Here is a 15,950-nt window from a genome sequence, read left to right as displayed (position 1 = left end):
ATAGACCATTATAACAAGTAAGATTATATATCTAGGGAGCAATATAAAACACAAGGGAAAAATAATTAACTTTATTTATTAATATTTTATGAAGCCTTTAAATAAATTTATTCTACGATACAATCATTAACATGACCTTCCACCAGGCCCACCATATAGAAAAGCTTGATGAGAATAACTTCCTTCAAAACCACGATATAATAAGTCATAACAACTTAAATTACCATCTTTGTTTATCTTCATATTTCTAGGATTTATATCAATTTGATTATATTCTGAATTAATTATCTTAATCTTTTCCATGAAACCCGAGTTTTTGAATCTTTCTTGTGGTAATCTTCCACTACCCATTGGAGGACTAACCATTCCAGGCGGAGTATAAGTTTCACCGCCATATCTAACGATAGATGCTCCTGAACTTAAGTGAGAGAATAATTCTTTTGGAAAATATCCAAAACATCGTAGCTTTGGGAATATACATAACCACCAATGACCCGTTACTTTATCCTACAAATATTTAAGCAATTAAAAGATGATAAAATATACATTATAATTTTTTTCAAATGAAAATTACCTGTTTGATTGTGGGAACAAAAACCCATTTTTTAAACGACCCAATGCTAGAAACAGGTGATAAGATCATTCCAAGATATGGTTTACTTTTGACTTGCACGAACCCAGGACAATGAACATTGTAACATCCTGATCCACCTGCCTGCATGTTTGTATCAAATTGAGCAAAATAATATTAAAATTATTTTTGTCTAGTAAATTTAATAGTCATTTTATTAAGAATATTTAAGAATTATTAGGAACATTAAGTTTATAATAATACCGTCCAACGTGTTGTTAGGTGAATTTCACTATCTCCATATAAGTTTGGCATAACCTTGTATATGAAAAAAAATTGATACAAATAGTTCATTAAAAAAAGTTTTATTGACACATGAAAAATAAACCAAAAATACATGTTTGAAATCTTAAAAATAACTTACCCCGATGCCAACAAATATGCTATTTAAATTAGATGGTGGACCACTCTCAACCCAAATTCCAGATAAACTATATTGTTTTCCTTTAAGCTGTAAATTATATGCACCAACGTGTGCATATCCTCCATGAAATGTCGCAGTTTGATTTGTATCGAGGGTGATCGACTAGAAAATAAGAACAAATGTAATATTTAGATTAATAATTAGAAAATTCTTAAATACTAAAAACATTGGTGTAGACCCCATTACATCAACTTATTTTTCAAAATTTTAATTTAAATTACACAATATATTTGTAATTGTGAGAAATTATTTTTAATTTATATTGATACTTAATCCTCAATAAATATATTATGATAGCTTAAATTTATTATATAATTTATAACCTTACATTGCATGATATGATTAGGAGAGTCCACTTACATGATACTCATGTGAATTTGACTGAAAACCTTTAATTTGATGTTTTTTTGTTTTCTTGTGAAAGGGAACTTTTCCCAGTGGACATTCTTCAATGATTTTACCATCATAAGATGACCTTTTTGGCACAATGTTTCTTGTAAAGGTTGGATAACGCTATTTGGCAATGAAATGGAAACAAAACAAAGATTTATATTTCAAATTATGAATAATAAAATGCATAATAAATCAAGTAATCTTATTAAACCTATAAAGATTTAAACTTTTTATACCTGGATTTTATGATTTTTTAATAAAGGATGATTTAGAGAAGGTTGCTTGTAGATATTAATACAACCAAAATCAATGTCCATACGATGCTGGATATGTTAACAAAAATTACAATCATGTAAAACAGATGTAAAATAAATTATAACAAAGGAAATTAAATAATAAACAATACCATAACGATATCAGATGTAATAAAATAACTTGTCTCATTTGATAGAGTTCCACTTCTTGCATCAATATTGCTACATGTTATCCAAAAGCTAAGAACAATCACCAAAAATAACGTCATGACTTTATAGACTTTACTTTTAATTGATTTTTATGTAATACTTGTTTAATTATTTATACGTATTTATACTAATACTAACAAAAACTTTCCATATAAATTTGAACACATAATTTTGAGTTTAAAAATAAAAATAAAAATGATATTAAATTTAAATAAATCATTAGAAAAATTCAATTACCTATTCAATATATTGTTATAACCATTAATAGTTTATAACTTAGTGATTTTAAATAATAAGCTTGTTAATAATAAAATAAGATATTGATTATTTATGATCTTTAAGACGCTTGGGATTTGACAATCTACTGATTTTAATAATATTTATGTTGTACCATTAAATTTTAAAATGATTTATATAATATAAATAAAATTATAACTTTTTGAAATATGACTTTTTAGATTAATTGAATAACTAATGTATTTGATTAATATATAGATCAAATATATCAATTATTTAATAAATATAAAATTTGATGTTTGATTAAAAAAGAAATGGAGGAACTACATCAACTTTATATATTTTTTTTGTTGACTCAATATTTGTTTCATTGTGAATTTAGAAACTACAAATAATAATAATAATAATAATAATAATAATAATAGTGATAATAATTATTATTATTAAGATTATAATTATTATGAATAAAATTACCTGAATAATAATAATAATTAAATATAATTGAATAAATTAAATAAGTATCTTGAATCATGTAATCCATAATCTAAAGAAATTATTAATAATCATTAATATTTTAAAATTCGTAAATAAATTTGAATTTAAAATTTACAAGATCAATCATTCTAAAGAAATTCAACCATGTTATATCTAAAGCGTCCTTGTTTTCTAGAAAAGAAAAACGGTATATAATATATCAATTATATATATATGAATTAAATCTTAGAGAAAACTATTTTGATCAAATATTACAAATCTTATTCATTGGAGTTTTTTTAATCAAATGTTGATAAAAGTGAAACAGTTTCATTTTTTTTTAGATTCACCATCTTAATTCTTATTAAATTTATTCATAATATTTGAAAAATGATTAATATTTAACATATAAATAAAATTATAACTTTTGAAAAATGATTAAAATAATAAATGTACTTCATCATTTCTTTGTTATAACCAAATTTTGACTTTTAGAATCATTGAATAACTATTGTATCTGATTTATATTTGTTTCATATATATAGTTTTATATTCAACATCTTAAGTCTAAAGATTTTTTTTTGACACTCATATAATTTTAAAATTATTTATATACTATAAATAAAATTTTAACTTTTTAAAAATTCTTAAAATAATAAATGTATTATATCTATTTTTTATTATAATCAAATTTTGAATTTTTATATTTATATAACAACCAATGTATTTGATTTATATATAGGTCAGATACACCAATTATTTAATTAAAATAAAATTTGAAGTTTTTTTAAAATGATAAATGGAGGAAGTATATCAACTATATATTTTTTTGTCGATTCAATATTTGTTTCATTGTGAATTTAAAAACTTCAAATAATATTCATAATTATAATTTTAATAGTTATTATTATTATTTTTATTATTAAGATTATTATTATTAATAAAATAATAATAATAATAATAATAGTAATAATAATAATATGTAATGTAATATATTAAATAAATAACTTCAATTTAGTAATCCATAATTTAAAGAAAATATTTATAATCATTAATATTATAAAATTTGTAAATAAATTTTAATTTAAACTCTATAAGATAATTCGTTGTAAAGAAATCCAACCAAGATATATCCTATATAGCCTCATTTTCTAGAAAAGAGAATTTGTATTTAATATATCAGTTTTCATATATATATATATAAATTAAATATTAGAGTAAAATGTTTTGAACAAATATTAAAAATATTATTCATTGTATTTTTTTAATTAAACATCGATAAAAGTGAAACAGTTTCATTTTTTATTTTAGATTTACCATATCAAGTCTTACTAAATTTATTTATAATTTATTTGATAACCCGATATTTTTAATAATTTCTATAATCTACCTATTAAATTTTAAATTATTTATCTAATATAACTAAAATTATAACTTTTTAAAAAAGATTAAACTAATAAATGTACTTCATTCATGCTTTGTTATAACTAAATTTTTATTTTTTAGATTCATTAAATAACTAATGTATATGATTTACATGTAGATAAGTTACATCAATTATTTAATGAATATAGAAAGATAAAATTTGCTTAAAATAAGGAATACATAAGTATATCAAATTTATATTTTTTGTTTACTACTTATTTCTTTCATTTTTTTAGATACGACATCTTAATTCTTATGATTGAGTTTACTTTTAACTGATCATCCTTGAGTGGTTCGTCAGCATAATTCCTTCTTTTCAATATCAGACTATTTTTATAATATTTCCTGGTTATTCCTGGGTCACCTTTCACTATTTCTAATTGACCATCTTCTAAGGGATACTTTAATGCAAGATATAGGGTGGCTCCTCACTCAGACCAATATTAATTGAGTTTACTTTTAACTGATCATCCTTGAGTGGTTCATCAGCACAATTCCTTCTTTTCAATATCAGATTATCTTTATAACATTTCCTGGTTATTCCTTGGTCACCTTTCACTATTTCAACTTGACCATCTTCTAAGGGATACTTTAATGCAAGATACATGGTGGACAACACTGCTTTCAGAGCATTGAGTGAGGGCCTTCCTATAATAATGTTATAGAGGGACTGTTTGCATGTGGTTTATCACAGACAATCTTTAGCCTCATATTGAGGTTTACTTCCAAGATCGGCTACAAAATCCTAGACTAAGTGTTAAGTTTATAGGATGTTTTATTTAAATGTTTGGATTAAGAAAACGGTTGACATGAAATGCTTGTAAAAGGTGCAATTAAAATAGATGAACGAAAGACAAGATAAACCATAAATGGCAAAGCAGATAAAAATACTTGGTAATTTAAATTGCTTGAAGGTAAATGTGGATGCAAGCATATATTTTTGTGGGAATGAACTCGTTTCTCTAAACGCTTGATACTTTGAGTGTTTTCCCTCTACAATATTACAAATGCGACCTCTAAAACTAACAATGAACTTTTCTTAAATAGGAAATAAAATTAACTGTTATTTCGCTCTTGATGATTAATAGCTTGATATGTGTCTGCCCACTTCCTTTATAACTTCCCACGTTCTTGATATTTTCAAATCCTACCCGCGTAAACTGTCATTTTCATATATATATATATATATATATATATATATATATATATATATATATATATATATATATATATATATATATATATATATATATATATATATATATATATATATATATAATCTTAGAGTAAAATATTTTGAACAAATATTAAAAATATTAGTCATTGTATTTTTTTAATTTAACATTGATAAAAGTGAAGCAATTTCATTTTTTATTTTAGAATTATCATCTTAAGTCTTAATAAATTCATTTACAATGTATTTAACAATCAGGTGTTTTTATTTCATTCTCAAACACTAGAACATTCTGATGTTAAAGCAGATGTCAGTATGACATTCTGGCTGGTACAGGTGCTGAAGTTTAGTAGCTGTTATTTGATGAATGCACAGATTTAGGGGGAGAAGAAGTACCCTTGTGCATTATGCATTTGTGTGTCTTACTAGTTGCATCCATAACTAGTAATTCTGTTGTTGTTGCACAGATTTAGGGGGAGGAGAAGTACCCTTGTGCATATGTGTATTACTAGTAGCCATAGCTAGTAATTGTTTTGCTTCTGCTGCTGATTAAACTACTGTTTAATGGTTTAACTGTTGATAGTTTGCCTTGTGAACAAAAAGGACAGATATATGTTTTAGCCAAAATTTGCCAAAGGGGGAGTTTGTTGATTCTAAGAGTTGGCAGCAATTTTGGTAAAACAAAGAGTGTTCACAAGATGTCATGTGTGATGTCTTAACATGAGATATCCTATGTACTTGCTGGAGTTAAAGAAGATATGCAAGCAGGATTGTTTCAGAATGCCACATACAAAGACAAGGCTTCTAATATTGGTTGTACCTGCTGGAGCTTAATGGAAGACATGTTCATGCAGGATTGTTTCAGATGACATACACAATGTCATGGTATCTGATATGGATGTACCTGCTATAAAAGGAAATTGGATTATGCAGGATTTTTCCAGGATGTCAGACCCGATGTCATGACATCTTGTACACAAAACATTCAGTATGAATGTCTGGTGTTTTGTGATTGCACAATAAATGACAATCATTGGTTGATTGAAGATATGGCTAGCTGGCGCATTCATTCAGGGATTTCAACCAGATTTACTTATTTTCCAAGGAGATCTATACAGCTGATATAAAAAGATTTGATTGGAAAATATATTTAGGGTTTTCAAGATGTCCAATGTTTCTATAAAAAGGGACTTAGAAAACCTGTTTGTACACACAACCAAGACTGAGCGAGATTTAGAGAGAGAGCTAGGGTTTGTGTCTGTAGGTCATTTAAGTCATCCATTGATGATTGAATTGGACTGATTTGTCTTCTTGATCAAAGCTTTGAAGCAAGATCAAGAGTGTGTCTTCTTGATTGAAACTGTGAAGTAAAATCAAGAGTTTGTAATTGAAAAGTATTTTCTTTTCACAAGGGATTGTTGTTTAAGATCACGGGTTTGTGATTGTAAGGGAAGTGAATGGGTTCTCATATCTAAGAGTGCTTAGGTAGAAGTTGCACGGGTAGAGATTATGTGAGAAAGACTATAACTTGTTGAAGTGTACGGATAATCTTTGAACTAATTCTATTATAGTGAATTTCCTTCCTGGCTTGGTAGCCCCCAGACGTAGGTGAGTTGCACCGAACTGGGTTAACAATTGCTTGTGTGATTTGCTTTACAATTCTGTTTGATTATCCATTGTGTATTAACAGATATTATTAAACCTATAAAGATTTAAACTTTTTATACCTGGATTTTATGATTTTTTAATAAAGGATGATTTAGAGAAGGTTGCTTGTGGATATTAATACAACCAAAATCAATGTCCATACGATGCTGGATATGTTAACAAAATTTACAATCATGTAAAACAGATGTAAAATAAATTATAACAAAGGAAATAAAATAATAAACAATACCATAACGATATCAGATGTAGTAAAATAACTTGTCTCATTTGATAGAGTTCCACTTCTTGCATCAATATTGCTACATGTTATCCAAAAGCTAAGAACAATCACCAAAAATAACGTCATGACTTTATAGACTTTACTTTTAATTGATTTTTATGTAATACTTGTTTAATTATTTATACGTATTTATACTAATACTAACAAAAACTTTCCATATAAAATTGAACACATAATTTTGAGTTTAAAAATAAAAATAAAAATGATATTAAATTTAAATAAATCATTAGAAAAATTCAATTGACCTATTCAATATATTGTTATAACCATTAATAGTTTATAACTTGGTGATTTTAAATAATAAACTTGTTAATAATAAAATAAGATATTAATTATTTATGATCTTTAAGACGCTTGGGATTTGACAATCTAGTGATTTTAATAATATTTATGTTGTACTATTAAATTTTAAAATGATTTATATAATATAAATAAAATTATAACTTTTTGAGATATGACTTTTTAGATTAATTGAATAACTAATGTATTTGATTAATATATAGATCAAATATATCAATTATTTAATAAATATAAAATTTGATGTTTGATTAAAAAAGAAATGGAAGAAGTACATCAATTTTATATATTTTTTTGTTGACTCAATATTTGTTTCATTGTGAATTTAGAAACTACAAATAATAATAATAATAATAATAGTAATAATAATAATAACGGTATATAATATATCAATTATATATATATTGATATACGGAAGCTAGCAAATTTTCATGAAATGTAAATAATGCATGCTCTTCAGATATATAATTGTAATGCATGCTCTTCAACCATGCTATATCTGAAGCGTCCTTGTTTTCTAGAAAAGAAAAACGGTATATAATATATCAATTATATATATATGAATTAAATCTTAGAGAAAAATATTTTGATCAAATATTACAAATCTTATTCATTGGAGTTTTTTTAATCAAATGTTGATAAAAGTGAAACAGTTTCATTTTTTTTTAGATTCACCATCTTAATTCTTATTAAATTTATTCATAATATTTGAAAAATAATTAATATTTAATATATAAATAAAATTATAACTTTTGAAAAATGATTAAAATAATAAATGTACTTCATCATTTCTTTGTTATAACCAAATTTTGACTTTTAGAATCATTGAATAACTATTGTATCTGATTTATATTTGTTTCATATATATAGTTTTATATTCAACATCTTAAGTCTAAAGATTTTTTTTTGACACTCATATAATTTTAACATTATTTATATACTATAAATGAAATTTTAACTTTTTAAAAATTATTAAAATAATAAATGTATTATATCTATTTTTTATTATAATCAAATTTTGACTTTTTATATTTATATAACAACCCATGTATCTGATTTATATATAGGTCAGATATACCAATTATTTATAAAAATAAAAATTAAAGTTATTTAAAATAATAAATGGAGGAAGTATATCAACTTTATATTTTTTTTGTTGACTCGATATTTGTTTCATTGTGAATTTAGAAACTACAAATAATATTCATAATTATAATTTTAATAGTGATTATTATTATTTTTATTATTAAGATTATTATTATTAATAAAATTATATAAATAATAATATTAATATTAATAGTAGTAGTAATAATAATAATATGTAACGTAATATATTAAATAAATATCTTCAATTTAGTAATCTATAATTTAAAGAAAATATTTATAATCATTAATATTATAAAATTTGTAAATAAATTTGAATTTAAACTCTATATGATAATCCGTTCTAAAGAAATCCACCCAAGCTATATCCTATGCGGTCTCATTTTCTAGAAAAGAGAATTTATATTTAATATATCAGTTTTCATATATACAAATTAAATATTAGAGTAAAATGTTTTGAACAAATATTAAAAATATTATTCATTGTATTTTTTTAATTAAACATTGATAAAAGTGAAAAAGTTTCATTTTTTATTTTAGATTCACCATCTTAAGTCTTATTAAATTTATTTACAATTTATTTGACAACCCGATATTTTTAATAATTTCTATAATCTACCTATTAAATTTTAAATTATTTATCTAATATAATAAAAATTATAACTTTTTAAAAAGATTAAACTAATAAATGTACTTCATACATTCTTTGTTATAACTAAATTTTTATTTTTTAGATTCATTAAATAACTAATGTATATGATTTACATGTAGATAAGTTACATCAATTATTCAATGAATATAGAAAGATAAAATTTGCTTAAAATAAGGAATACATAAGTATATCAAATTTATATTTTTTGGTTACTACTAATTTCTTTCATTTTTTTTAGATACGACATCTTAATTCTTATGATTGAGTTTACTTTTAACTGATCATCCTTGAGTGGTTCGTCAGCATAATTCCTTCTTTTCAATATCAGACTATCTTTATAATATTTCCTGGTTATTCCTTGGTCACCTTTCACTATTTCAACTTGACCATCTTCTAAGGGATACTTTAATGCAAGATACAGGGTGGCTCCTCACTCATACCGATATTGATTGAGTTTACTTGTAACTGATCATCCTTGAGTGGTTCGTCAGCATAATTCCTTCTTTTCAATATCAGACTATCTTTAAAACATTTCCTGGTTATTCCTTGGTCACCTTTCACTATTTCAATTTGACCATCTTCTAAGGGATACTTTAATGCAAGATACATGGTGGACAACACTGCTTTCAGAGCATTGAATGAGGGCCTTCCTATAATAATGTTATAGAGGGATTGTTTGCATGTGGTTTATCACAGACAATCTTTAGCCTCATATTGAGGTTTACTTCCAAGATAGGCTACAAAATCCTAGACTAAGTGTTAAGTTTATAGGATGTTTTATTTAAATGTTTGGATTAAGAAAACGGTTGTCATGAAATGCTTGTAAAAGGTGCAATTAAAATAGATGAACGAAAGACAAGATAAACCGTAAATGGCAAAGCAAATAAAAATACTTGGTAATTTAAATTGCTTGAAGGTAAATGTGGATGCAAGCATATATTTTTGTGGGAATGAACTCGTTTCTCTAAACGCTTGATACTTTGAGTGTTTTCCCTCTACAATATTACAAATGCGACCTCTAAAACTAACAATGAACTTTTCTTAAATAGGAAATAAAATTAACTGTTATTTCGCTCTTGATGATTAATAGCTTGATATGTGTCTGCCCACTTCCTTTATAACTTCCCACGTTCTTGATATTTTCAAATCCTACCCGCGTAAACTGTCATTTTCTTCGACTTCGACCTACACACTTTCTATCTGTCGGACTTGTTTCGACTTGGCTTGTGTTCCATGTCCGTCTTTTCTGTCGAACTCCTTCGACCATGTCCACTCTCCTCGAAGCTTCATTTTGTGATTCCATACTTATTATTTCGATTTTCCTCTTTGGAATAGTCGAAATTTGTTGTCTAACAAATTTCCCCCTAAAAGGCCAGTTTCGACCGAGGAACTTGGTGTTTTGTCTTTCCCAATTTCGACTAGGTGTCTAATCATTGATGATGTCATGCACAATGATGACACCTTTCTGCACCACAATTTCCAAGGGAAATGCCATCATTTGCAGCTAGTTCCTAGGTTGTGGGTTTTCAACCACCTTTACTAACTTTCCCACTACCGCTGAATCGGAACAGTTGTCGTAAATATCGATTGACTCTTGGTTGTCATTTTATTTGCTTATAAATACCATTCTTCCATATTTTTTGTTTTCCTTCCTTCTTCTCCTTTGCACATTTTTCTGCAACTCTCAGAACAAATACTTTTCTCATTCCCCTTCTTTCTTAAATTGTAATGGCATATTCTGCTAACATTATGAATACAGTTACACACGATACTAGTAACAATCCCATCACTTTTAACCTTGCTAAAAAAGAAGGTTTAACCATGGTTCCTCAACCACCTTCAAATAATCCATCCAAGGTGGAAACTCGGCAACGACAAACACTCATTCCCTTCATGGTGACTGAGAAACTTCTCGCCTTCCATGGGACACTCCCAAACGAAAGAATGCAACCAAAAAAGGTTCAAAAAGTCTTCCCTTGCTTCACCCCTATTGTTCGTTCTACTTTCGAGAAGGATGGCATCATCGATCTCAAATTTATGGACCCAGAAGTTAGAGTTTTCCAGTCGATTCCTACTTCTGACAACAAAGAATACATAGCCTGGCTCGATAGGGTGCAAAACAAACGTCAAGCCCAAAGGAAGATAGCTGGCATCTTTGACGCCATCCAAATCTCAAGGCATGCCCGTAGGGTCAATCCTTGCATGTTGCTTTCTTCGCTCTATTTTTGGGAAGGTTCGACTAACACCTTTCACCTTCCCTGTGGGATGCTGACACCCACTGTTTTCCCTGTGGCATGCCCGTAATGTATAATGTAATATATTAAATAAATATCTTCAATTTAATAATCCATAATCTATAGAAAATATTTATAATCATTAATATTATAAAATTTGTAAATAAATTTCAATTTAAACTTTATAAGATAATACATTTTAAAGTAATCCAACCAAGTTATATCCTATACAGTCTCATTTTGAAATTGTATTTAATATATTAGTTTATATATATATATATATATATATATATATATATATATATATATATATATATATATATATATATATATATATATATATATATATATATATATATATATATATATATATATATATAAATTAAATCTTAGAGTAAAATATTTTATTAAAAATATTAGTCATTGTATTTTTTTAATTTAACATTGATAAAAGTGAAACAATTTCATTTTTTATTTTAGAATTATCATCTTAAGTCTTAATAAATTCATTTACAATGTATTTAACAATCAGGTGTTTTTATTTCATTCTCAAACACTAGAACATTTTTTTTTATCTTAAATGTTGAATATAAAAACCAAAAAGCACAATTTCAAACGGGCCAGCGGTTTGACGGGCCCACATAAGCGATGAAAAACCCTAACACAACTCCGCCGGCAAGAGAATGCGTCTGCAGTCGCACCTCAACATGATTCCGTTGACCTCTGTAAGCTCTGAAAATTATGGTATGTATGAGTTTTTCGTTGTTTATTTGTTTTTATGAAACTTGCGCCATTGTTGCTATCTGTAAGAACTCCTTCGCAATCTCAGTAACTCATATTCTTTATCTCCAACTCTCATTGTATGGCGTTGTTATTCTGTTTTAATCACTGTAATTGATGATCCACATTCATCTTGACTTGTTTTTATTTTCCCCTCTTTTGGTATGTTCCTGATAAATGAATTTCTTATATGTTATTGTGTTTGATAAACTTTGTTTCATTTTGTTTTTTGAATTGTGTTGCTCTATCTTCAATTATGATTGTGCCCTAGAATTGTGTTAAGGTAACAGAAGACCATTTTTTGAGAGCACTAATATGGCCTTCAAATATGTTAGTTTTTATTTTTAGAATCTAGATTATTTCGTTTGATGCCCTCATCTACTAGTTGTCCATTAACTATTATATTTCTATTGGCATATATTGTTTTGGTAGTTTCTTAGTGGAACTTTCTCTGACTATGAATGCAAATTGTTCTCAAGTAGTTTCCTTTTTATATTTTTCAGGGAAAGGATTATAGGACCCAGATTCAACTAGGAAATGGATCTTTGCTAGGAGCAAGTTAATGCCTGTTTTATATGAGATTTAGGTAGGAAAAAGTCATTTAGATTACTTAACTTGTTTGTTATTACAGTATATTACTTGCATACAGCTATCTGGTTTTGTTTGAACTGATTGACATTGTACTGTCAGCAATCCTATCTACTTCACAAATGACCTACACTACCTTAATTTACAGTTTAATTTTTAAATGGGATTCTATGTGAAAACTAATTCTACAGTTATTTTAAGGTGGACATTTCTACTTAAACAGTGGTATATATTGATATACGGAAGCTAGCAAATTTTCATGAAATGTAAATAATGCATGCTCTTCAGATATATAATTGATTGTTTTTAATACTTTTAACTTTAGTAGTTTGGCTCATATTTAAGTCATGTAATGGTCAATCGGTCAATGTCATTGTTGAGTGAGAGAATTTCTTAGTTTCTTCTTTGTATGAATCGCTTAGTAAGTTCAATTTATGTATACTAATATAAATGTATGGACTTGTGCATCAGGCCATCAACTTAGGTTTTTTGAGATACATTCAGTTTGTTATGTGCAAATTTTTCCCACTATCATGGGTTGATGAAGAATTGCTTGTGTTCTAATTGGATGATTGGATCATCTCTACATTAGGTCTATTTTGAGTTATCATTATTCTGAATAGTTTACAAGCTTTACTGTTTTATCCCCTAATCCGAAACATATCTACCGATTCAATCTGTTGCACGGTGTGGTACAATTTATTGACATGCGAATAAATCCATTTTATTACTGAAAACATTGACTTTTGTTTTGCAGAGTGTCACCAATCATTTATCATTGGGTGGGGAGGTATTTTGGAATGGTCAGCATCGGAAGTCTGGTGTTGGTTATGCTGCTCGCTACAACACTGATAAAATGGTAATGATGACTTAAGACTTGTTCTTACATGCATTATCTGCAACTTGCTTGCTTCCCTTTGCTTACTTATTTAATTTCGGATCTTTCACAACTGTTTATTTATCTAAAGTTTATCGTATAGAATAATGGCCATCCCGTTTTTTTGCTATATCGTTTTTGTGGATGCTCTGCTCTGCTATCTGGGATTGTTAACATATGCTACATATTATCTTATTTTCTGTTCAATGTTTCCATTTTTATCACCTACTTATTTTATTCATTTTATATGGCTACCGAAATATATCAAATTGCTTGTATTCATCCAGGTTGCCACTGGACAAATTGCCAGCACTGGAATGGCCCTTCTAAGCTATGTTCAGAAGGTATCTGATAAGGTGAGTCAATCATGACATAGTAGATTTGTGCTTTCCTTAGTCCTTTTTATTTCTTACATTGAATTTTCCTTGCAGGTTTCTCTGGCTACTGATTTGATGTGCAACTTCAACTCCATGTCAAGAGACGTCACTGCTAGCTTTGGTTATGACTACATCCTTAGACAGGTACTTAGTACTACATATTTGGTGTGATGCTTTGTCATTCCTCGACTGATTTTAAACGATTCCACGATTTTTATGCCTATTTCTTTATTTTAAATGGCACTTAGTAATACACAATGTGAATTATGAGGAAGAAACTTACCACCCATGTCTCCCTTTGAAAGCTGATTAGGATCATAGTTGGCCATTTAAAGTCTCCCTTTGGAAGCTGATTAGGATCACAGTTGGCCATTTAAAGTTCTTTGCTCATTGTGATGAAATTTTGACCCATTTTATCCAGTTGAAAAACCATCTTATCTTGTTTCAACATCTTGTGTTGGTTATTATAGTGCCGCCTTAGGGGAAAGGTTGATTCCAATGGCGTCTGTGCTGCATTTTTGGAGGAGCGGTTAAACATGGGTCTGAACTTCATTCTTTCTGCCGAGGTCAGAGCGCTTTCCTTTGTTCATATAGGTTTTATCAGATTATTCATCATTCTTTGACATGATTTTCATATTTACTTATTGCAGCTTGATCACAAGAAAAAAGACTACAAATTTGGATTTGGTTTGACTGTTGGAGAATAAAATAGCAGGACTAGAGCTGTATTTCCTTTTTCATTAGCCAGCCTAGCCTAGCAAGTTTTCTTGCTTCATTTTACTTGTTGGAGATTTTTCTTTTTGGGAAAAAGAAAACACAGGAGGAATATATCATTTGTGTCGGCAAACATCATTTAATCTACAAGTTGGCCTAAAAATACTTCAAATTTGTTGCCATGTTTTCCCTGGAGGGAGATGTAGAGTGATAATAGATGACCATGCATATTATAAGATTCATTTCAACATAATGCTCGTGTTTGCTAAAATCTTTCGATTTCTCAAGAGCGAAGACTTAAAAAAGTCCTTGCATAATTTGGTGATTATGTTTACCATTTGGATGTTTTCACAGATTCATACTAGAACTAATCACACTTAATAAAGCGATTTGGATGTTTTCGCAGATTCATACCAGAGTTCTATTATCTAGAAATAATCTAGTTAATAAAGCGATTAATACTGATATCTAGTTGAAATTGGGATCCATAAATGTTGTGGACTCCCTAATACCTTTCAATATGTTGAGAGACAGAACTAGAAAGTGCGACGTTATAGATGTCATATAAAAAATAGATAGAAAAATTGAGAACGTTTGCAAATGTATGAACATGCTTACACTTTGATAATTAATATTTCCTTTTTTTTTTAATTATAAATTGTTTTTACTTTTCATTTAAAATTATAATTTATTAATAATATTGAAAAAACAAATCAACATAAAAAAAAATATAAATATTTAAAAATACTTGTGATACAAAATATTTTTACAAAAGTTATAATAAAATGAGGAGATAACAGTAAATTGATTTAGTAAATGTCAAATCATGCTAATTTTTTTCTTCTTTGTACCCATTGTTGAACTATAGAGTTAATTCTAAAAGAAAAACAATTTGTTTCTTTTTGTCTGGTTGAAAAGATATCGACGGTACTTTTTTTAATATTTTTTTTCATTTTAATATGTTATTTTCTTCAATTTTTAATTAATATTCCATATATTTATATATGCTTTTATGAAATCTGTAACATTAATTTTGTCTTTTAATTCACATGTTCAATAATAAACAATTTATAGTATAGAATGACTAGTGTTTAACTATTTTAGAAATAACGAGTTTCTTGCATATTAAATAAGTGTAAATATTTAAACCGAAAGTA

General features: G+C 27.1%; 2 protein-coding genes across 3 annotated transcripts; one reads left to right on the top strand and one right to left on the bottom strand.

Annotated features, from left to right (window-relative positions):
* Window positions 1-44: 44 nt before the first annotated feature.
* Window positions 45-7,254, bottom strand: LOC127103791 (uncharacterized). The gene is made up of 7 exons (XM_051041026.1): window positions 7,120-7,254; window positions 6,950-7,036; window positions 1,416-1,568; window positions 996-1,157; window positions 836-889; window positions 575-715; window positions 45-507 (listed from the first exon to the last, which is right to left on the bottom strand). The coding sequence occupies exons 1-7, from the start codon at window positions 7,234-7,236 to the stop codon at window positions 127-129; spliced, it is 1,095 nt and encodes a 364-aa protein (XP_050896983.1). The 5' UTR covers window positions 7,237-7,254; the 3' UTR covers window positions 45-126.
* A 4,799-nt stretch (window positions 7,255-12,053) lies between these two features.
* On the top strand, window positions 12,054-15,046 carry LOC127103793 (mitochondrial import receptor subunit TOM40-1). Of its 2 annotated transcripts, none has more exons than XM_051041030.1 (6): window positions 12,054-12,182; window positions 13,583-13,684; window positions 13,990-14,058; window positions 14,134-14,223; window positions 14,550-14,645; window positions 14,730-15,046. In XM_051041030.1, the coding sequence occupies exons 1-6, from the start codon at window positions 12,141-12,143 to the stop codon at window positions 14,784-14,786; spliced, it is 456 nt and encodes a 151-aa protein (XP_050896987.1). In that variant the 5' UTR covers window positions 12,054-12,140; the 3' UTR covers window positions 14,787-15,046. The 2 variants fall into 2 exon arrangements, with proteins under 2 accessions (XP_050896987.1, XP_050896988.1); XM_051041031.1 differs by having other exon boundaries at window positions 12,060-12,201.
* The last annotated feature ends 904 nt before the right edge of the window (window positions 15,047-15,950 follow it).

This window comes from Lathyrus oleraceus, chromosome 7, assembly GCF_024323335.1.
Source record: "Lathyrus oleraceus cultivar Zhongwan6 chromosome 7, CAAS_Psat_ZW6_1.0, whole genome shotgun sequence".
NCBI classification, from domain to species: Eukaryota; Viridiplantae; Streptophyta; class Magnoliopsida; order Fabales; family Fabaceae; genus Lathyrus; species Lathyrus oleraceus.
This window is presented reverse-complemented; position numbering and strand designations above follow the sequence as displayed.

Bases quoted from the DNA above. Each gene is read 5' to 3' on its own strand.
- LOC127103791 (XM_051041026.1), bottom strand. From the start codon at position 7,236: ATGACGTTATTTTTGGTGATTGTTCTTAGCTTTTGGATAACATGTAGC. The intron at 7,037-7,119 runs GTATTGTTTATT...TAACATATCCAG, and splicing joins CTACATCTGATATCGTTATG to CATCGTATGGACATTGATTT. The intron at 508-574 runs GTAATTTTCATT...AAATATTTGTAG, and splicing joins TTGTTCCCACAATCAAACAG to GATAAAGTAACGGGTCATTG.
- LOC127103793 (XM_051041030.1), top strand. From the start codon at position 12,141: ATGCGTCTGCAGTCGCACCTCAACATGATTCCGTTGACCTCT. The intron at 12,183-13,582 runs GTAAGCTCTGAA...TTTGTTTTGCAG, and splicing joins ACATGATTCCGTTGACCTCT to AGTGTCACCAATCATTTATC. The intron at 13,685-13,989 runs GTAATGATGACT...GTATTCATCCAG, and splicing joins GCTACAACACTGATAAAATG to GTTGCCACTGGACAAATTGC.